General features: G+C 42.1%; 1 protein-coding gene across 3 annotated transcripts; it reads left to right on the top strand.

Moving 5' to 3' along the window:
- Positions 1–10,876: 10,876 nt before the first annotated feature.
- LOC109909422 (spindle assembly checkpoint kinase) lies at positions 10,877–16,335 on the top strand. 3 transcript variants are annotated; one of them, XM_031790637.1, is made up of 6 exons: positions 10,877–10,947; positions 14,061–14,206; positions 14,367–14,505; positions 14,707–14,814; positions 14,985–15,473; positions 15,513–16,335. In XM_031790637.1, the coding sequence occupies exons 2-6, from the start codon at positions 14,061–14,063 to the stop codon at positions 15,852–15,854; spliced, it is 1,224 nt and encodes a 407-aa protein (XP_031646497.1). In that variant the 5' UTR covers positions 10,877–10,947; the 3' UTR covers positions 15,855–16,335. The 3 variants fall into 3 exon arrangements, with proteins under 3 accessions (XP_031646497.1, XP_020364058.1, XP_020364064.1); XM_020508469.2 differs by having other exon boundaries at positions 14,985–16,335; XM_020508475.2 differs by having other exon boundaries at positions 10,892–10,947; positions 14,037–14,206; positions 14,985–16,335.
- Positions 16,336–24,260: the final 7,925 nt, after the last annotated feature.

Genomic DNA, 24,260 nt, shown 5'->3' with positions numbered 1-24,260 from the left:
TCTCCTTCTTGGTCAAATAGCCCTTACACAGCCTGGAGGTGTATTGTATCATTGTCCTGTTGGAAAAAGAAATGATAGACCCATTAAGCGCAAACCAGATGGGATGGCGTATCGCTGCAGAATGCTGTGGTAGGCGTGCTGGTTAATTGTGCCTTGAATTCTAAATAAATCCGTGTCACCAGCAAAGCACCCCCACAACATCACACATCCTCCTACATGCTTCACGGTGGAAACTACACATCCAGACATCATCCGTTCACCAACTCTGCGTCTCTCAAAGACACGGCGGATGGAACCAAAAATCTCAAATTTGGACTCATCAGACCAAAGGACTGATTTCCACCAGTCTAATGTCTATTACTCATGTTTCTTGGCTCAAGCAAGTCTCTTCTTATTATCGGTGTCCTTTAGTAGTGGTTTCTTTGTAATAATTTGACCATAAAGGCCTGATTCAAGCAGTCTCCTCTGAACAGTTGATGTTGAGATGTCTCTGTTACTTGAACTCTGAAGAATTTATTTGGGCTGCAATCTAAAGGTGCAGTTTACTCTAATGAACGTATTCTCTGCAGCAGAGGTAACTGAGTCTTCCTTTCCTGTGCCGGTGCTCATAAGAGCCAGTTTCATCATAGCGCTTGATGGTTTTTGCGACTGACTGCACTTGAAGAAACTTTCTTGAAGTTCTTGAAATGTTCCGTATTGACTGACCTTCATGTCTTAAAGGAATGATGGACTGTCATTTCTCTGCTTATTTGAGCTGTTCTTTCCATAATATGGACTTGGTATTGTACCAAATAGGGCTATCTTCTGTATACCACCCTTATCTTGTCACAACAGAACTGATTGGCTCAAATGCATTAAGAAGGAAAGAAATTACACAAATGTACTTTTAAGGCACACTGGTTAATTTTAATTCTTTCCAAGTGACTACCTCATGAAGCTTGTTGAGAGAATACCAAGTGTACAAAGCTGTCATCAAGGCAAACGGTGACTACTTTGAAGAATCTCAAATATAAAAAATAAAGAAAATCCCTTGAATGAGTAACTTGTCCAAACTTTTGACTGGTAGTGTAGAAATAAGCAATTGTTTTGTATCAAATTTTTCTTACTCTTAAGAATAAAAGTAATTTTTCATGACTATATGCTGTTATCCTCTTTACAACAACAGTGTACAAAATAACCTTTTGCAAGACTGCCAACCAGAGCTGTGTTCAGCTACAGAAAGGGTATCCCACACAGTTCATCCAGTCAGAAGAAACTTCACAGGTGTTTGACTAATCTTTTTGTTTATTAATCATTGTATAAGGCCACTCTGGACTGTGCAGACTTCATTGATAGAGGAGAAATTAAATCAGAAATATCACGTTGTCAGTGAGCTCCCATCTTCTGGCGCCGTCACCCTGGACAGCAGATCCACATCATAATGGAGTGAAAGTCAAGTTATCCATCAACTGAAGCCAAAGAGCACACATACAGACATTATAATACCATATCATAAACCACGGCAGGAAGTGTTAAAAGGTACATATAGCATACGTCTTATGAATCACTACACAAGCATACACTTCAGCATGCTTCTGGAAACTCAAATGTGAATTCCTGTCACAGTGGTCAGTGTGTGGTTTTCTGTACATTCCACTCATCTAATACAGGGTCTGTGTATCATGCATAATCAGGCTTCATATGGAGTAGAAAAGGTCAAGACATAGCCTACATAGTGAAGCAGGTCATCCAAGAGATTCATAGATCAGATAGTAGTGCGCACACAAAAACACACATTCCTGCAGTCAGTGGAATCCCATCTATTCCCATGTCAGCATGCAACCACCAGCACAGCTATCAGACATCCAATGCCTTCTAAGATAAACGGTCAACCCTGTTACATTATTTTCTGCTATTTAGGCTTGCCATAACAAAGGGGTTGAATACTTATTGACCCAAGTCAGTTCAGCTTTTCATTTTTAATACATTTGTAAACATTTCGAAAAACATAATTCCACTTAGACATTATTGGGTATTGTGTGTGTAGGCCAGTAACAAACAAAAAATCTACATTTAATCATTTTAAAATTCAGGCTGGAACACAAAATGTGGGGAAAAATCAAGGGGTATGAATACTTTCTGAAGGCACTATAATTGGTGAAACAACCCATATGCTATTGCATTATCAGTGACTGAAAGAGGTTTTTCATTCTATCTCCTAATCTTGCTATCACTAGAAACCGGTTCCATTCATAACTCTTGACCTGAAGTTTTATTCAAAATAAAGTATGAGTGAAAGGACAAATAGAAAACCTGTTTTGTTCTAAGGCAACATGGTTTTCAGCAGCCACCCTGGTGCTGTACATACAGTATATTTAAGCAATAAGGTCCGAGGGGGTGTGTTAGATGACCAATATACCACGACTAAGGGTTGTTCTTCTGGATATAGCCTTAGCCGTGGTATATTGGCCATATACCACAAACCTGAGGTGCCTTATTGCTATTATAAACTGGTTACCAACTTAATTAGAGTAGCAGAAATATATTTTTTGTCACACCTGTCACCATCGTTATGCGCACCTGTGTGTCATCAGACTCACCTGTACTCCACCACCTCCCTGATTACCTTCCCTATATATGTCACTCCCTTAGGTTCCTTCCCCAGGCGTTATTGTTTCTGTTCCAGTGTTATGTCTGTGTGTTGTTTGTGTTCCTTATTTTTGTATTTATGTTTATTTATTCAAATCAAATCAAAGTTTATTTGTCACATGCGCCGAATACAACAGGTGTAAACCTTACAGTGAAATGCTTACTTACAGGCTCTAACCAATGGTGCGGAAAAAAAGGTGTGTGTAGGTAAGTAAAGAAATAAAACAACAGTAAAAAGACATTTGAAAAAAGAGTAGCAAGGCTATATACAGACACCTGTCAGGCTTATTGAGGAGGTAGGTATGCATATGTGTAGGTATCGTTAAAGTGACTATGCATATATGATGAACAGAGAGTAGCAGAAGCGTAAAAAGAGGGGTTGGCGGGTGGTGGGACACAATGCAGATAGCCCAGTTAGCCAATGTGCGGGAGCACTGTTTGGTCGGGCCAATTTAGGTAGTATGTACATGAATGTATAGTTACAGTGACTATGCATATAAGATAAACAGAGAGTAGCAGCAGCGTAAAGGGGGGGGGGGGTACACAATGTAAATAGTTTGGGTAACCATTTGGTTACCTGTTCAGGAGTCTTATGGCTTGGGGGTAAAAACTGTTGAGAAGCCTTTTTGTCCTAGACTTGGCACTCCGGTACCGGTAGCCAAACGTTAGCAAAGAGATCAGTCTATGGCTGGGGTCTTTGACAATTTTTAGGGCCTTCCACTGACACCGCCTGGTGTAGAGGTCCTGGATGGCAGGCAGCTTTGCCCCAGTGATGTACTGGGCCGTACGCACTGCTCTCTGAAGTGCCTTGCGGTCGGAAGCCAAGCAATTGCCATACCAGGCAGTGATGCAACTGGTCAGGATGCTCTCGATGGTGCAGCTGTAGAACCTTTTGAGGATCTGAGGACCCATGCCAAATCTTTTTAGTTTCCTGAGGGCGAATAGGCTTTGTCGTGTTGTTGATGTGGACACCAAGGAATTTGAAGCTCTCAACCTGCTCCACTACAGCCCCGTCGATGAGAATGGGGACGTGCTTGGTGCTCCTTTTCCTGTAGTCCACAATCATCTCCTTAGTCTTGGTAACGTTGAGGGATAGGTTGTTATTCTGGCACCACCCGGCCAGGTCTCTGACCTCCTCCCCCCTATAGGCTGTCTCGTCGTTGTCGGTGATCAGGCCTACCACTGTTGTCGTCAGCAAACTTAATGATGGTGTTGGAGTCGTGCCTGGCCATGCAGTCGTGGGTGAACAGGGAGTACAGGAGGGGACTGAGCACGCACCCCTGGGGAGCCCCCCCCCCCCCCTCGTCTTACCGGAGTCTGCTGTTCTACCCTGCCGGTGCAGCGTGTATCCCGCTAGCTGAATATCCAAATAAATCCCGTTTGCGTATGTTCATAACTGTAGATAAATCTGACTGTAGAGTTGAGTGATGACAGTTGGACAGAGAATTTCGAAATCTCTGAGCAAGAAACACTTGGACAAACTTTTAAAAAATGAATGTTAGGCTATATTCTGGCAATTGTGCCATTATTATGTGACGGATGTTAAGACTACAAACCGTTATAAATGGCCCATTTGCAAGATTGACTTGTCATTGCAATAGCCTAACAGACTACAGACTAAAATCTGTATTTATGATTGTAATTACACTTTGCAATGGTTTGCTTGGATAAATGCAGGTAGCCTTGTCCCTGACAGGCCTACATCTCATTTCAGATATTCTATAGTGGCCTAGACAAGATGTCGGCAAGATGTAAACTGAACGATTTAGCAGCTTGCTTAGTTCAAATTAACAGACTTGTTTATTCAACATTAATAGCGAGGTAAGAAGCGCTTGTTTCCAATAGCCTGCTGGAATAGGCTACTGAGGATGGGGTCACAATTTCAATCACTGAATTAAGTATGAATAATATGTATAGGAACTGAATATGCTTGTGAACAACAGCCAGTTGTTTTTAGGCTATAGCCTAATCTATCTACTGTTATCGTCAATCTAATGCAACTATTTTGTTATTTAGATTTATTTGGAGGAATGAAATTATATTCTGAAATCTCAATTAGTGAAAGACTATGGTCATGGAGGTTTACAGGCTACTGATGTTGAGTCGTTAGTGGGTGCTTTTGGAATTAAATGGTTAAAATGATGTCTGTCTAATCCTACCTCTATGTGGTATCATATCGCTAACAGTCTGTTTAATAAACTTGGTGTTCCTCATGAAATTTTGACCCTCTAAAATGACCTGTGATGTTATTTTCTGGACAATTTATATTCGAGCACAATTTTTCCCCCCACAAAACATTGATTTGGAATAATATATTTATTTAAAAGAATAGGAAATCCATTTTCAAAGGCCTTGGGTTTAACAAGGGTATTCATTGTGTATGTGATTTGTTAAACAACACTGGGGAGTTTTTCCATGTTGAATTCATTGGTAAATTTCAGGTTAATATTACTCAGAATATATGAAGGTTTGCAAAGCAATTCCACTTCCTTTACTTGGACTTATTAAGAACACTTTTTTATATTATGAGGTTGTTACAGCTTTTCCAAGTTTCCAAGTTAATGACATTTTAATCTTTTGGATAAAACATTCAACAATACGTGGATACGATTGGCAGTTAATGAAGTAATTGTTGGTGATTATAATTCAAGATATTGCTATGGAAGTGACCAACCCATGCTATGGTCAAAAGCGACTACTTTTTACTTAATTGTCTAGTTATCCCAAAAGTTAAAGAAACTCCTTTTTATTATTATTACACAATTGACCCCTCCAAAGAAAGCATGGCTCCGGGGCTTCTCCAAAATGCCACCCAATCCGCGATCTGATCCATGGACAAAGTATTGCATTTCAGTTTAGCCCGCACTCGGAACGCCGTATAGAAAACTCCCCCAGAGTCACAGAAAGACCGAATTGGTGCAACGCGCAGCGCCCAAACACCTTGAAAACAACTATTTCCCATAGGCGTGTACGATCTATGACAACATCAGCAGTTAGCTGCCAACAGCTGTTAGGCGTGTTTAGATTTGGTTAGTTTTATCCGTGTTATTTAGAGACATTAGCTAACCTGGGAGTAGAGACACTTGCCCGGTTCACTTCTATGCCAGTGATAATGTTTGTGGTCTGTGCTGGTGCTGCTGGCTGTTTGAGATACTTTAGAAGCCACATTGATGGAAGGGACAGCATCCTCTTTGAGAAGCAACTTCTTGCTGAAGCCCTCCTTCCATTGTTGATAGTTGTGGAAGGTCTCAGGGATGAAATGTGCCCCGCAGATTGACGAGCAGACGCCCAATTCGTCTGCCTCATTTTCACAAATGTATGACACTTTTTAGAAGTTTTTCATTCACCGTGTGACGATGACCACAGGGCGTTGTGGGATTGATATAACTGTTAGAACTGATTTGGAGAAAACCTCAAACACAACTTTTAGAACAGTACTACAATATTAGAATAATTGATTTAAGAGTTTGTAATTTGGCATAGAGAAATAGGTGCTATACTGCATTTAAGATTCTATTAACTGCATTTTATTAACTTCCCATTTTTAACAAGTATGAAATTAATCAACATTGATTTCGTAAAAGAGAACAAATGAGATTTTTGTGTTTCATCAATGTCCAATTAAATATACCATGCCATCGGAGAGTATTCAAAGCCCTGGACTTTTTCCACATTTCTGTTACGTGGCCTTATTCTAACAGATTTTTTTTTTATCCTCAGCAATCTACACACAATACCCCAGAATTTCAAAGCGAAAACAGGTTTTTAGAAATGATTGCACATTTATTTTAAAAAATCAAAACAGAAATACGTTTTTTACATAAGTATACAGATCCTGTGCTGAGACTCGAAATTGAGCTCCGGTGCATCCTGTTTTCATTGATGATCAGCTTGATCAGCTTGATCAACTTGATTGCAGTCCACCTGTGATACATTTAAATTGGTAGGCACACATCTGTCTATATAAGGTCCCACAGATGACAATGCATGGCAGAGCAAAAAACAAGCCATGAGGTCAAAGGACTTGTCCATAGAGCTCCGAGACAGGATTGTGTCGGCACAGATCTGGAGAAGGGTACCAAAAAATGTATGCAACATTAAAGGTCCCCAAGAACACAGTGGCCTCCATCATTCTTAAATAGAAGCAGTTTGGAACCACCAAGACTCTTCTAGAGCTGGCCGCCCAGCCAAACTGAGCAATAAGGGGAAAAGGGCCTTGGCTAGGGAGGTGACCCAGAACCCGATGGTCACTGACAGAGCTCTAGAGTTCCTCAGTGGAGATGGGAGAACCTTCCAGAAGGACAACCATCTCTGCAGCACTCCACCAGTTAGGCCTTTATAGTATATTGTCCAGACAGAAGCCATTCCTCAGTAAAAGGCACACGACAGCCCACTTGTAGTTTGCCAAAAGTCACCTAAAGACTCTCACACCATGACAAACAAGATTCTCTGGTCTGATGAAACCAAGATTGAACTCCTTGGCCTGAATGTCAAGCGTCACGTCTGGAGGAAACCTGGCACCATCCCTACGGTGAAGCATGGTGGTGGCGGGAGCATGCTGTGGGGATGTTTTTCAGTTGCAGAGACTGGGAGACTAGTCAGGATCGAGGTAAAGAGGAACTAGGCAAAGTACAGAGAAATCCTTGATGAAAACCTGCTCCAGAGCGCTCAGGACTTCAGATTGGGGAGAAGGTTCACCATCCAACAGGACAACGACCCTAAGCACACAGCCAAGAGAATGCAGGACTGGCTTCGGCACAAGTCTGAATGTCCTTGAGTGGCCCAGGCAGAGCCCAGACATAAACCCGATCAAACATCTCTGGAGAGTCCTGAAAATAGCTGTGCAGCGACATTCCCCATCCAACCTGGCAGAGCTTGAGAGGATCTGCAGAGAAGAATGGTAACAATTTCCCAAATACAGGTGTGCCAAGCTTGTAGCGTCATATCCAAGAAGACTCGATGCTGTAATCGATGCCAACGGTGTCTCAAAAAAGTACTGAGAAAACGGTCTGAATAGTTATGTAAATGTGATATTTAAAATAACGTCAACTCGGTTTTTGTGTTGTCACTGTGGGGTATTGTGTGTAGATTGATTGAGGTGGGGGGGTGGGGGGGGGGGGGGGGGGGGGGGGACAATTTAAAACACTTTTAGAATAAGGCTGTAACATAGCAAAATGTGGAAAATATCAAGGTGTCTTTGTCAGCATACTTTCCGAAGGCACTTGTATGTATTGTAAAGAGGATTGCAAATGTTATTGCTCTATTCTAGAGGTGTCAATGTAATTGCCGAATGCGACCATTTCTGTAAAGCCAATGTCAAGAGAGCTGCACATTGCTTGGAAAAAACATTTTCATATTCTGCGTATTTACCTGTTCATAGTTCAGCATTTCCCTCTTTGTTTGAATGTGTTGTCATTCCCGTTATCAAATATTTGTAGTGTTAGGAACAGAAGCAGGGGACACATTATATCTGATGGCAGGCCACAAATGGTCACTGAAAGGTATCTACCACTCTTGATATATTAATGTCTGTCCCTCAGACAGCTTTGCTCCTATTCATCATCTCTGACTTTTACATTTCAAATTACTACTTATGCTTTTTCTTGCTGTGACTGTGAAATCAAATGTTTTTGGAAACATACACATATTAGCAGATGTTATTGTGGGTGTAGCAAAATGCTTGTGTTCCAACAGTGCAGTAGTATTTAACAATACACACAAATCTAAAAGAATGGAATTAAGAAACATAAATATTAGGACGGGCAATGTCAGAGTGACATTGACTAGAATACAGTATATACATAAGAAAGTAGTTAAGCAGTATGTAAACATTATTAAAGTGACTAGTGTTCCATTATTAAAGTGACCAGTGATTCCAGGTCTATATACATAGGGCAACAGCCTCTAAGGTGCAGGGTTGAGTAATCGGGTGGTAGCCGGCTAGTCTGATGGCCTTGAGATAGAAGCTGTTTATCAGTCTCTCGGTCCCAGGTTTGATGCACCTGCACTGACCTCACCTACTGGATGATAGCGGGGTGAACAGGCCATGGCTCTGGTGGTTGATGTCCCTGATGATCTTTTTGGCCTTCCTGTGACATCGGTGGTGTAGGTGTCCTGGAGGGCAAGCAAGTGTGCCCCCGGTGATGCGTTGGGAAGACCGCGTCGTCTGTGGATCTTTTGGAGCGGTATGCAAGTTGAAGTGGGTCTAGGTTGACAGGTAAGGTGGAGGTGATATGAACCTTAACTAGCCTCCCAAAGCAATTCATGATGACAGAAGTGAGTGCTACAGGGCGATAGTCATTTACTTCAGTTACCTTTGCTTTATTGGGTACAGTAAAAATGGTGGACATCTTGAAGCAAGTGAGGATAGTAGACTGGAATAGGGAGAGATCGAATATATCCGTAAACACTCCAGCCAGCTGGTCTGCGCATGCTCTGAGGACGCTGCTAGTGATGTCGTCTGGGCCGGCAGCCTTGCGAGGGTTAACACGCTTAAATGTTTTACTCACGTCTGCCACGGAGAACTAGAGCCCACAGTACTTGGGAGCGGGCCATGTCGCTGGCACTGTGTTATCCTCAAAGCGAGAAGCAGATCATTTAGCTTGTCCAGGAGCAAGACGTGGCTGGGTTTTGTAATCCGTGATTGTCTGTAGACCCTGCCAAATACATCTTGTGTCTGACCATTGAATTGCGACTCCACTTTGTCTCTGTATTGACGTTTTGCCTGTTTGATTGCCTAATGGAGGGAACAACTACACTATTTGTATTAAACCATATTCCCAGTCACCTTGCCGTGGTTAAATGCGGTGGTTCATGCTTTCAGTTTTGCACGAATGCTGCCATCTATCCACGTTTTTTGGATTGGGTAGGTTTTAATACTCAAGGTGGGAACAATATCCCCTATACACTTCCTGATGAACTCCGTTACCGTGTCCGTGTATACGTCAATGTTATTCTCCGAGGTAACCAGAAACATATCCCAATCCCGGTAATCAAAACTATCTTGAAGCATGGATTCCAATTGGTCAGACAAGCGTTTCTGCCTATAGGAAGGGAAGAGCAGGATGGAGTCGTGATCTGATTTGCTGAAGGGAGGGCGGGGGAGGGCCTTGTAGCCATCCTGGAAGAGGGAGTAACAATGGTAGAGCGTTTTTGATGCACGAATAGTACACGCAATGTGTTGTTAGAACTTCGGTAGCGTTTTCCTCAAATTTGCTTTGTTAAAGTCCCCAGCTACAATAAATGTGGCCTCAGGATATGTGGTTTCCAGTTTTCACAAAGTCCAATGTAGTTCCTTGAGTGCCGTCGTGGTATCGGCTTGAGGGGGAATATACACGGCTGTGACTATAACCGAAGAGAATTCTCTTGGGAGGTAATACGGTCTACATTTGATTGTGAGGTGTTCTAGGTCGGGTTAAAAAAAGGACTTGAGTTACTGTACGTTATCACAATCACACCATGAGTAGTTAATTATGAAACATACACCACTGCCTTCTTTCCGGAGAATTCTTTATTCCTGTCTGCGCAATGTACTGAGAACCCAGTTGGCTGTATGGACTGGGACAGTATATCTGGAGAGAGCTATGATTCCATGAAGCAGAGTATGTTACAAGTACTTGATGTCTCTCTGGAAGGAGATCCTCATCCTGAGCTCATATACTTTATTGTCCAGGGACTGAACATTAGCAAGTAATATATTCTGAAGCGATGGATGGTGTCCATGTCTCCTGAGTCTGCCTCGAAGCCCACTCCAAATACCTCTTCTTCTCTTTTTGTGCCTGTGTAGAGTTTGACAACATTTGACTATGCTGGCATAAATAGTGTACTGTGCAATCTGGGAATGCTTCAGTTAGAGATGGTTGGTTGGTTTTGAATGGATTAGAATATCAGGCTACATTTTCGACAGAATTTCCACCTTACCATGTGAGGAACTGTCTGTAGAATTCCTCTGTTCTACAGTTGCAACACTGTTTCCTTTAGTTTGTAGTCAACAGACACACCCTTCTCACGCACTTCATTGTCATATTTTCTTTGGAATTCTCTCTTTGTCTTTGTTACTTGGAGAGAATTGACTCTGTAGTGTGTACTTACCACTACTTACCCTAACAAATGTTATGCAACAATAGTATGCACATGCGCCTCGCAGCACACTTTCTGTGTATGACAGACCGACCACATTTTCTGTCATATCCAGAGAAAGGGGTGTGACTACTTTAGGGGTGGGACATGCAAGAGTTAAGAAGACACACAGCTGTGTTATTTTATGTTTACACCTGACACAGCAGGACAGCAGCCATACCTGAAGTAAACTGACAAGAGGTAAGGATAATTTAATAAGATTTGACCTTAATGTCCAGGTAGCAGATAATGTACCTTATCTGACATTTATGTATTTGGTTCTGTATATTAATGTAACTAATATCAATGGGTTCTAACTTGACAAAATTCTTTGTTAGTTTACAATTTTACAATTTATGCAACTCTCATATAAAAACCAGTAAGACTGCTGGAATGCCCTGAGCACAAGATTGTCATTTTTATGACTCCCATAGTAGAGGAACATATTGCCTGTAGCCTACTTTACATGGTAAGCTGTTGCGCACCAAGTGGCACTTAACTCCACATCACTTCACTTAGTTATGGAAAATGGCTGTGAGGATTTTTGTACACTATTCACAACATATTGAAACAATTACTATCTTCATATCATCAAAATCCTATTTCAGCAATAACATGTGGGAAAACCAGTGGTGGAAAAAATACCCGATTATCGTACCTGTGTAAAAGTAAAGATACTTTAATAGAAAAGGACTCAAGTAAAAGTGAAAGTCACCCAGTGAAATACTACTTGAGTAAAAGTATAAATGTATTTAGTTTTAAATATACTTAAGTATCAAAAGTGAAAGTATACACCTTTTCACATTCCTAATATTAAACAAACCAGACGGCAGTAATCTTGTTTTAAAATACAAATGTATTGCACTTTTTATAAGTGTTTTATTCACCGTGTGACGATGACCACAGGGTGTTGTGGGATTGTTTCCAAAGTTGGAGCTGATTTGGAGAAAACCTCAAACACAACTTTTAGAACAGCATTACAATATTAGAACAATTGATTTAAGAGTTTGCAATTTGGGAATGTTGTTTTGGGGGTGCTCTAAATTACTCTTTATATTTGTGTTTCTGGCATAGAGAAATAGGTGCTACACTGCCTTTAAGATTCTATTAACTGCATTTGATTAACTTCCCATTTATAACAATCATGAAGTTTGCTTTTGTAAAATAGATCAAATGAGATTTTGCGTGTTATATCAGTATCCAATGAAATCCCAGGAGGTTGGTGGCACCTTAATTGGGGAGGACGGGCTTGTGGTGATGGCTGGAGCGGAATGGGAGAATGGTATCAAGTACATCAAACACATGATTTGATGCCATTCCAATCACTTTGTTCAAGCCATTATTATGAGCCGTCTTCCCTTCAGTAGCCTCCACTGAATGAAATAGATGTAATGTAAAGAGGATTGCAAAAGTTGTTGCTCCATTCTAGAGGTGTCAACTTAATTTGCCAAATGTGGCCATTTCTGTAAAGCCAATGTCAAGAAAGAATATATTACTGTAATGTGTTGTCATTCCCAACCTAAAATCTTTTAAAATCATTGTAGTGTTGGAAACAGAAGTAAGGGCCACATCATATATGATGGCAGGTCACAAATGGTCACTGAAAGGTACACAACATGATCAAAAGCATTAATAAAAAAATTTAGTCATTATGAGGTATTGTGTGTAGGCCCTGAAGGGACTGTTTATATATACACTACATGACCAAAAGTATGTGGACACCTGCTTGTCGAGCATCTCATTCCAAAATCATGGGCATTATCATGGAGTTGGTCCCCCTTTTGCTGCTGTAACAGCCTCTTCTCTTCTGGAAAGGCTTTCCACTAGATGTTGGAACATTTCTGAGGGGACTTCAATTCAGCCACAAGAGCATTAGTTAGGCCTGGCTCGCAGTCGGTGTTCTAATTCATCCAAAGGTGTTTCATGGGGTTGAGGTCAAGGCTCTGTGCAGGCCAGTTCCCACCCTTCTTGACAAATAATGTATGTATGGACCTCGCTTTGTGCGCTTGGGCATTGTCTTGCTGAAACAAGAAAGGGCCTTCCCCCAAACGGTTTAAACAAAGTTGGAAGCACAGAATTGTCTAGAATGTCATTGTATGAGGAAGTGTTAAGATTTCCCTTCACTGGAACTAAGGGGACTAGAACCATGAAAAACAGCCCCAGAGCTTATTATCCAATGGTGGCGAGGCTTCTGTGTGGCTGCTTGTCCCATGGAAACCCATTTCATGAAGCTTCCGACGAACAGTTCTTGTGCTGACGTTGCTTCCAAAGGAAGTTTGGAACTAGAAGTGAGTGTTGCAACCGAGGACAGACCATTTTTACGTGCTACCCACTTCAGCACTCGGAGGGCCCGTTCTGTGAGCTTGTGTGGCCTACCACTTTGTGGTTGAGCCATTGTTGCTCCTAGACGTTTCACTTCACAATATCAGCATTTACAGTTGACCGAGGCAGCTCTAGCAAGGCAGGAAAGAGAGTGCAAAGTTGTCATCAAGGCAATATATTTAGATTTTTTTTTAACACTTTTTTTGGTTACTACATGATTCCATATGTGTTATTTCATAGTTTTGATGTCTTTGCTATTATTCTACAATGTAGAAAATATTCAAAATAAAGAAACCCTTGAATAAGTAGGTGTGTTCAAACTTTTGACTGGTACTGTATTTGACAATGAATGTCATAACACAGCATGTGACTTTTATGTTTCTGTGTAGAGTTTGACGACCTTTGACTGTGCTGGCATAAATAGGCTACATTGCTATCAGGGATTTGGGAAAGCCTCAGTTAGAGATGGTTGGAATGGATTAGAATACCAGTTTAGATTTTCAACAGAATTTCCGCCTTACTATGTGAGAAACTGTCAGTAGAATTCCTTTGTTCTACAGTTGCAGCACTGTTTTCTTTAGTTTGTAGTCAACAGACACACCCTTCTCACCCACTTCATTATCGTCTTCTGTTTGGAATTCTCTCTTTAACTTTGAGAGAAGTAACTGTAGGGTGTACATACTGGTACTTACCATAACAATAGTGCTATAACAAATGTTATGCAGAGGTGAATGCTTTAGTCCACTGGTTCTCAATCCTGGTCCTGGGGACCCAAAGGACTGCACATTTTAGTTTTTTCCCTATCCCTACACAGCTGAATCAAATTATTAACTCATCAAAAGGCTTTGATGATTTGAATCAGGTGTGTAGTGTTAGGGCAAAACCCCAAATGTGCACCCCGTTGGGTCCCCAGGACCAGGATTGAGAACCACTGCTTTAGTCATTTCTATTGGACCTTGACCCCAAAGCCCACTCCCCACCAAACCCCCTAGATGGCGTATTCCACCAGCACTCTTGCTGCTGGCTGCTTTGGGAAGATCTACAGGGAGAAGTACAATGACACCTGGGCTGCAATCAAGAAGGTGCCACAACACTTAATCAATAGGAGAGACCTGGAGAGAGAGTGTCAAGTATACAAGTAAGTGTGACAGACAATGTGCTATCATGGTATGTTGCTAAATGGTGATGTTATCAGAGATGGTGTTGATGAGGGTGCTGATGATGGTCACTACAGAAGTGCCCTCATAACCATTTCTCCCCATTGTATTTCACACTCTCTCTGTGACCTGGGACTCCAGTAAGGCAATTCATCCGAACATAGTGAAGCTTCTGGGTAATCCAACACTCAAGGATTCTAAGTGGATCATCCCCATGGAGTTCATCTTTGGAGAAGAACTGGAGACAACCATCTTCAAATCACAAAAATCTCAAATCCAGGTAGGCCTATGGATCCCACCGCTCCCACCAAACATGCATACGACGGTGTTGATGAAAGTTCACATAGCAAATATCTGAAATATCTGATAAAGAAGTATCTAGGCCTATAGGATTTTCAGGGGGGCCTTCCCAACATTATTAAACATTTCTATGTGCAAGTTAGCTCATCAGTTGATAATCAAAGCCTTTCTTCCCCCACAGTTGACTCCATCTATAAAGGCCACCATCATCACAGGCATGTGTGAAGGACTACTTTATCTACACAGCAAAGATATTGTCCATCAGGACCTCAAGCCTGACAACATCATGGTGAGAAAGGCAATAAAGTTGTTTTTGTTATTCTGATGTTCTTCATTAATGATGCAAGACTTTAGAAGCAGTTGTTCATCTGTTGTTTATCACTATCACATTATCACTGTAAATGAATAGACTAGAAATAAAACAATATTTCTCAACCCCTCTCAAATGATCTCTTCCAGGTAGAGCATGACACTCACAGAGCTGTGATCATTGATATGGGACTGGCCAAATTCTTCTGCAATGGCCTAAATTCTGCTATGGATATGGGCAACGAGGCCTACTCTCCCCCTGAGGTCCTGCAGAGGCGGGGCCAGCGAGATCAGCGCTCGGACGTGTGGGCTATGGGTAAAATCATTGCCGAACTCTGTGCCAGAGTCAGGCTACACACCCCCAGCGTCTGTCCAACTAAGATCCAGGAGACCCTCAGTCTCCAAGGCCAGCAGTACTGTAACGCTGTCTGTAGGATGGTGCAGAGAGACCCCACAATGCGAGCCACCATGGCTGGAATCATGCCGGAGATACAAAGGGCAGGGGTAGATGGTGGTGGCGGCAACACCGGTAGGCAGAAAAGAGGACATCTTCTGACACCCTTTCCTCACACTCAGGTAAAAAATGCATTGCCACGTCCTCAAGCTCCTGTACAGCGTTCACCATCTCCATCGAGATTTGAGCGCAGTGCTTTACCAATGCCTGAGGTCAAGACAGTAGTGCCAGCTCCTGTGCAAGCGCCTTCTCCATCGAGATGGGAGCGGGCAGCCTTGCCAAAGACTGAGGTCAAGAACTCACCATCTTCCCTTTCAAAGATAGACCAGGGTAATGCTCTGTTTCCATCAGGCATAACTCAACCCAGTCAAGATGTAATGAAACAGCTTCTCTACAAAGAGGCATCGAGGGGTCTCCCATGCCCACTCCCCATGACGGGAAAGGTGCGAATCCGCCGCTATGAGCAAAGGAATGGGGAAGTGGAGACTTGGGAGCAAAAGGAGGTGGTGACTGAAGGAGGGAGGATAGTCAAGTTTGAGGATGTGATGTTTAACAACAAGACGTAAAAAGGTTATTGAGAGGTTGTGAAATAGTTGGGAGTTGATTGGACTGTGCTTCTCCAGAGCGTGGGCCACTCCCCTTCCGTCCTTCAATGTAAAAGTCTGACATGTTTCTGAAAAAGGTGAAAGACTGTATTTGGGACAGGGGATAAACTAATGGAATAATTCTAATGTCCAGTGAAACTACACTATGTAACCATACATTTACGCATTTTCTTACTACGGTAGACTAAATGTATATACTGTATGAATATATATATATCTCAACAACAATAAAAGTTGTATTGCACTGTTAAGAAGGAAACCTAAGGTTGAGTAAGGATTCATGAATGATGTTTGAAGGACTATATCACTTTACAGTATTGCTACGATAACTATCTGTGAACGTTTTTGAAATCTCATCCCTCTTGCAAATCAGTTGTATCTTCAGCTTGATATACATTTGACTGTGAACATAATAAAAAAACATTTGTTTTGTATCATCTAAGACAAGAAGATCTTACATTTAGCTTACACTTAGGACTTAGTCATTTTTCACAAATAGATGCTGTGTTATATCCTCTTTACAACAACAAAGTGTACAAAATGGCCTCTCTTCAAGCTGTGTTCAGCTCCAGACAGGGTATCCCACTCACAGTTCATCCACTTCATCCCGTCAGAAGGAACTTCAACACAGGTGTTTGAGTAATCCTTTTTTTCGTATTAATCATCGTATTAAGGCCAATCTGGACTGTGCAGACTTCATTGAGAGAGGAGAAACTAAATCAGAAATCCAGTATCACATTGTCCTTGACCTTGTTACATTTTCAGTGCACTGCGGGGAGCTCTATCTTCTGGAGCAGTCGACGAAGTGAAAGTCTAGTTACACATCAACTGAAGCAAACTAAAGAGCACACATACAGACATGATAATACAGTATCATGATTTGATAAGCCGCTGCATGAACTTTTAAAAGGTACATAGTGCATATCAGTGGCGGTCATGCCGTTTTAGATCAGGGAAGACATTTTTATTTCTATTACAGCATATTGAATGACTGTCATTCATATTCCATTCACCCAGCTCAATGTAACATCGATAGGTTTAGGCTACTACATGATACTGGAAAATTCCCTATAGCCATCATGAGGTTGCTACAACCTAGCCTACGAAAAAAGTTTACAAAGTAGGTGTAAGGGTTATCGTCCTCCTCTTCTGAGGAGGAGTAGCGAGAAGGATCGGAGGACCAATGCGCAGTGTGGTAAGTGTCCATATTGTTTATTTGAAAGACAAACTGAACACTAAAATAAAAAAACAAACGTGAACAAAACCGAAACAGTACTGTGTAGCTATAATGAGAACTGTGCTGACACCAGCAACTAACATAGACACGGAAACAATCACCCACAAAACCCAACACAAAACAGGCTACGTAAATATGGTTCCCAATCAGAGACAATGACTAACACCTGCCTCTGATTGAGAACCATATCAGGCCAAACATAGAAATAGACAAACTAGACATACAACATAGAATGCCCACTCAGATCACGTCCTGACCAACACCCCCCCCCCCAGGACCGAGGGGTAGCTCCAGGGCTAGACCTTGGTCTCTACACAATGAGATACTGTCTGCTGTGAATTATAAGTATCTTTCCTACAAAATTTTACCTTGTGACCCATTCCATACATCTGTTGTTTGTCATGAACATCCAGGAGGACGGACTTTGCTATAAAATGCTGTGGCTCAAATCCACTTGTTTAGTTCTCAGTGATCACCTCCAGGGGTGATTACCGACCAGCTCCATTACTGCAGTAATTAAATAATAAAGTTAGATTGTTTTGAAGAAATCTAAAAGTCTCTCCTTATGATTATAATAATTCCACCACAGCATTCAGGCCAAAGAGTTCAATCTTGGTTTCATAAGACTAGAGAATCGTGTTCTCATAGTCTGAGTGTCTTTGGGTGCCTTTTGGCAAACTCCAAGCGGGCTGTCATGTGCCTTTTACTGATGAGTGGCTTCCGTCTGGCCACTCTACCATAAAGGCCTAATTGGTGGAGTGACTGCAAAGATTGTTGTCCTTCTGAAAGGTTGTCTCATCTCCACAGAGGAACTCTAGAGTTCTGTCTGAGTGAATATCGGGTTCTTGGTCACTGCCCTGACCAAGGCCCTTCTCCCCCGATTTCTCAGTTTGGCTGGGTGGCCAGCTCTAGGAAGAGTCTTTCTTGGTGGTTCCAAACTTCTTCCATTTAAGAATGATGGATGCCACTGTGTTCTTGGGGACCATCAATGCTGCAGACGTTTTTTGGTACGCTTCCCCAGATCTGTGCCTCGACACAATCCTGTCTCTGAGCTCTATGGATAAATTCTTCAACCTCATGACTTGTTTTTTGCTCTGACATGCACTGTCAACTGTGGGACCTTTCATAGACAGGCGAGTGCCTTTCCAAATCATGTCCAATCAATTTAATTTACCACATGTGGACTCCAATCGAGTTGTGGAAACATCTCAAGGATGATCACTGGAAACAGGATGCACCTGAGCTCAATATCGAGTCGCATAGCAAAGGGTCTGAATTCTTCCGTAAATAATGTCTGTTTTAATATTTAATACCTTTGTAAAAATGTCAAAAAACTGTTTTTGCTTTTTCATTATGGGGTATTGTGTGTACATTGCTGAGGGTGAATTAAAAAAAATATATTTTAGAATAAGGCTGTGACGTAACAAAATGTGGAAAAAGTCAAGGCAATAAACTCAGCGAAAAAAGAAAAGTCCTCTCACTGTCAACTGCGTTTATTTTCAGCAAACTTAACATGTGTAAATATTTGTAAGAACATAAGATTCAACAACTGAGACATAAACTGAACAAGTTCCACAGACATGTGACTAACAGAAATGGAATAATGTGTCCCTGAACAAAGAGGGGGGTCAAAATCAAAAGTTAGTCAGTACCTGGTGGGCCACCAGCTGCATTAAGTACTGAAGTGCATCTCCTCCTCATGGACTTCACCAGATTTGCCAGTTCTTGCTGTGAGATGATACCCTACTCCTCCACCAAGGCACTTGCAAGGTCCCGGACATTTCTGGGGGGAATGGCCCTAGCCCTCACCCTCCGATCCAACAGGTCCCAGAAGTGCTCAATGGGATTGAGATCCGGGCTCTTCCTCCTGTCTCAGCCTCCAGTATTTATGCTGCAGTAGTTTATGTGTCGGGGGGCTAGGGTCAGTTTGTTATATCTGGAGTACTTCTCCTGTCCTATTCAGTGTCCTGTGTGAATCTAAGTGTGCGTTCTCTAATTCTCTCCTTCTCTCTTTCTTTCTCTCTCTCGGAGGACCTGAGCCCTAGGACCATGCCCCAGGATTACCTGACATGATGACTCCTTGCTGTCCCCAGTCCACCTGGCCGTGCTGCTGCTCCAGTTTCAACTGTTCTGCCTTATTATTATACGACCATGCTGGTCATTTATGAACATTTGAACATCTTGGCCATGTTCTGTTATAATCTCCACCCGGCACAGCCAGAAGAGGACTGGCCACCCCACATATGCTCTCTCTAATTCTCTCTTTCTTTCTCTCTCTCGGAGGACCTGAGCCCTAGGACCATGCCCCAGGATTACCTGACATGATGACTCCTTGCTGTCCCCAGTCCATCTGACCGTGCTGCTGCTCCAGTTTCAACTGTTCTGCCTTATTATTATACGACCATGCTGGTCATTTATGAACATTTGAACATCTTGGCCATGTTCTGTTATAATCTCCACCCGGCACAGCCAGAAGAGGACTGGCCACCCCACATAGCCTGGTTCCTCTCTAGGTTACTTCCTAGGTTTTGGCCTTTCTAGGGAGTTTTTCCTAGCCACCGTGCTTCTACACCTGCATTGCTTGCTGTTTAGGGTTTTAGGCTGGGTTTCTGTACAGCACTTTGAGATATCAGCTGATGTACGAAGGGCTATATAAATAAATGTGATTTGATTTGATTTGATTCTCTGGCCATGGCAGAACACTGACATTCCTGTCTTGCAAGAAATCACGCACAGAACAAGCAGTATGGCTGGTGGCATTGTCATGCATTGTCATGCTGGAGGGTCAGGATGAGCCTGCAGGAAGGGTACCACATGAGGGAGGAGGATGTCTTCCCTGTAACGCACAGCGTTGAGATTGCCTGCAATGACAACAAGCTCAGTCCGATGATGCTGTGACACACCGCCCCAGACCATGACAGACCCTCCACCTCCAAATTGATCCCGCTCCAGAGTACAGGCTTCGGTGTAACGCTCATTCCTTCGATGATAAACGCGAATCCGACCATCACCCCTTGTGAGACAAAACCGTGACACGTCAGTGAGAGCACTTTTTTGCCATTCCTGTCTGGTCCAGAGACGGTAGGTTTGTGCCCATAAGCGACGTTGTTGCCAGTGATGTCTGGTGAGGACCTGCCTTACAACAGGCCTACAAGCCCTCAGTCCAGCCTCTCTCAGCCTATTGCGGACAGTCTGAGCACTGATGGAGGGATTGTGCGTTCCTGGTGTAACTCGGGCAGTTGTTGTTGCCAACCTGTACCTGTCCCGCAGGTGTTATGTTCGGATGTACTGATCCTGTGCAGGTGTTGTTACACGTGGTCTGCCACTGAGAGGACGATCAGCTGTCCGTCCTGTCTCCCTGTAGCGCTGTCTTAGGCGTCTCACAGTACGGACATTGCAATGTATTGCCCTGGCCAAATCTGCAGTCCTGATGCCTCCTTCGAGCATGCCTAAGGCACGTTCATGCAGATGAGCAGGGACCCTCGGCATATTTCTTTTGATTTCTGAGTCAGTAGAAAGGCCTCTTTAGTGTCCTAAGTTTTCATAACTGTGATCTCATTTGCCTACTGTCTGTAAGCTGTTAGTGTCTTAATGACTGTTCCACAGGTGCATGTTCATTAATTGTTTACGGTTCATGGGAAACAGTGTTTAAACACTTTACAATGAAGATCTGTGAAGTTATTAGGATTTTTACGAATTATCTTTGAAAGACAGTGTCGCGAAAATGGGACGGTACTTTTTTTGCTGAGTTTAGTAAAAGATAACATTTTCTATAATCTAGATAGGTAGGACTGGGGTCTGAATACATTGTTTAGCATGTCTGCTCTTTTCTATAAACGGTAGGAACACAATATATGATCTATACTTGGCATGTTGGTTTCTCACTTATGGGTGGAGCAAATTGTGATATGGGGCAGGAGAATTGGCAGTATATATGCAAATGAAATACTGTAGTTAAAAAAGTTAAAGTGTAGTGTTTTTGCAGACTGTAGTGTTTTTGCAGACATTGCTAATTGACTACAGTACTTTTGTAGTAAGTACTGTAGTATTTACTAAAGTATTCTACAGTACACTACAGCATTCTATAGTAAGTACTTCACATGAATGAGGGATACTACAGTGTGTAGTATAGTATTTTACAGTATACTACAGTTTTATAGAATTCGATATTAAGTATTGTGGTCTTCTATAACAAAATGTAGTATTTTTCATGTGGGTCTCTTGGTAAAAAGTATGGTCTGCAGCGTTTCATGAGGTATTCTTACTCAGGCGAGCAAAAACTTGAGACTTCCATAACAACAGCTGGTTCACAACCTCTTATGTTAACAGAGACACTACCCATCCTCCCGTCATCTTAACCGGGTCTGCTGTCCGGTCTTGACGATGAAAAAACAGCGATGTATATTGTCCATGTCCTCGTTCAGCCACGACTCTGAGAAATATAGGATATTACCGTTTTTCAGGTCCCGTTGATAAACTCAAAATGAGCTCATCCAGTGACTGTACATTTGCCAACAGAAAAGGGGAGGGATATTACTGTTAGTTTCAGTTTGTTTTACATGACTTATGGCCTATTGCACCTTTGTTGGGTCCTGCTCGTTTTACTAGATGCTCATTGATCTTGATCGATCTTGATTAATCATTGATCCTTTTACTCTAGCGTCTCATTGATGTCAAATCCTGAGGTCAAGACGATTGGTGAAAGGTCATTCATCATCTTGGAGAAGGATGAAGGAACATTACGTATTCATGCCATACGATAATCAATTAATCCATTTCAATTTTTTGCAGTTTTTTGTTGATCGAGCCACATTGTGTGTGTGTGCGTGCTTGAGTGTGTGCATTCAATCCACTGTGCATCCATTCAGTCATTACAGATCCCTGACCAGAAGCAGACCTTTTCCCTATGAATGGATAGCTAAGATGGGAAACACCACCTTCCTGGAGCTATGACCATATCGTGTACATATCCATATAATCCTTTCAGATCTAAAAGAGTTGTCTAGGGGTGGGAACAGACAATGAGAATCTCAAACCAACCCCTTGCTCCAATGGCATCCCCCTTCTACATTAGGCTATGTTCTATCAGTGAGCAGTGGTGGATAAGTATTGACATGTGGCAGAAGCTAAGGATTGGCTTGAACAGAGAGATTCTGAGCTGCCCTTTGTTTCAGTACCCATGACCATCTAGGTATTTGGTTATATTTTAGGAGAAAAAAAAAAGTGTGGCAACTGTTTTGGAAAGTGGCAGGACAGGGTATATAACCTGGATATACAGTGCCTTGCGAAAGTATTCGGCCCCCTTGAACTTTGCGACCTTTTGCCACATTTCAGGCTTCAAACATAAAGATATAAAACTGTATTTTTTTGTGAAGAATCAACAACAAGTGGGACACAATCATGAAGTGGAACGACATTTATTGGATATTTCAAACTTTTTGAACAAATCAAAAACTGAAAAATTGGGCGTGCAAAATTATTCAGCCCCCTTAAGTTAATACTTTGTAGCGCCACCTTTTGCTGCGATTACAACTGTAAGTCACTTGGGGTATGTCTCTATCAGTTTTGCACATCGAGAGACTGACATTTTTTCCCATTCCTCCTTGCAAAACAGCTCGAGCTCAGTGAGGTTGGATGGAGAGCATTTGTGAACAGCAGTTTTCAGTTCTTTCCACAGATTCTCGATTGGATTCAGGTCTGGACTTTGACTTGGCCATTCTAACACCTGGATATGTTTATTTTTGAACCATTCCATTGTAGATTTTGCTTTATGTTTTGGATCATTGTCTTGTTGGAAGACAAATCTCCGTCCCAGTCTCAGGTCTTTTGCAGACTCCATCAGGTTTTCTTCCAGAATGGTCATGTATTTGGCTCCATCCATCTTCCCATCAATTTTAACCATCTTCCCTGTCCCTGCTGAAGAAAAGCAGGCCCAAACCATGATGCTGCCACCACCATGTTTGACAGTGGGGATGGTGTGTTCAGGGTGATGGGCTGTGTTGCTTTTACGCCAAACATAACATTTTGCATTGTTGCCAAAAAGTTCAATTTTGGTTTCATCTGACCAGAGCACCTTCTTCCACATGTTTGGTGTGTCTCCCAGGTGGCTTGTGGCAAACTTTAAACGACACTTTTTATGGATATCTTTAAGAAATCTTCTTGCCACTCTTCCATAAAGGTCAGATTTGTGCAATATACGACTGATTGTTGTCCTATGGACAGAGTCTCCCACCTCAGCTGTAGATCTCTGCAGTTCATCCAGAGTGATCATGGGCCTCTTGGCTGCATCTCTGATCAGTCTTCTCCTTGTATGAGCTGAAAGTTTAGAGGGTCTTGGTAGATTTGCAGTGGTCTGATACTCCTTCCATTTCAATATTATCGCTTGCACAGTGCTCCTTGGGATGTTTAAAGCTTGGGAAATCTTTTTGTATCCAAATCCGGCTTTAAACTTCTTCACAACAGTATCTCGGACCTGCCTGGTGTGTTCCTTGTTCTTCATGATGCTCTCTGCGCTTTTAACGGACCTCTGAGACTATCACAGTGCAGGTGCATTTATACGGAGACTTGATTACACACAGGTGGATTGTATTTATCATCATTAGTCATTTAGGTCAACATTGGATCATTCAGAGATCCTCACTGAACTTCTGGAGAGAGTTTGCTGCACTGGAAGTAAAGGGGCTGAATAATTTTGCACGCCCAATTTTTCAGTTTTTGATTTGTTCAAAAAGTTTGAAATATCCAATAAATGTCGTTCCACTTCATGATTGTGTCCCACTTGTTGATTTTTCACAAAAAAATACAGTTTTATATCTTTATGTTTGAAGCCTGAAATGTGTCAAAAGGTCGCAAAGTTCAAGGGGGCCGAATACTTTCGCAAGGCACTGTATGCAACGCTGTTCAGTTAGAGCAGAACAAGGTGACGACTAAAGGAGGGAGGGTAGTGAAGTTTTAGGATGTGATGTTTAACAAGTCATAAGGTTATGGAGTGTTTGTGAAATAGTTGATATGACTGCTTCTCCAGAGGGTGGGCCACACCCCTTACGTCCTTCATTGGAAAAGTCTGACATGTTTATGGAGAGGGAATATTATACTTGGGAGACGGGATTAACGAATGGAATAAGTCTAAA

This window comes from Oncorhynchus kisutch, linkage group LG2 (genome assembly GCF_002021735.2).
Source record: "Oncorhynchus kisutch isolate 150728-3 linkage group LG2, Okis_V2, whole genome shotgun sequence".
Lineage (NCBI taxonomy): Eukaryota > Metazoa > Chordata > Actinopteri > Salmoniformes > Salmonidae > Oncorhynchus > Oncorhynchus kisutch.
This window is presented reverse-complemented; position numbering and strand designations above follow the sequence as displayed.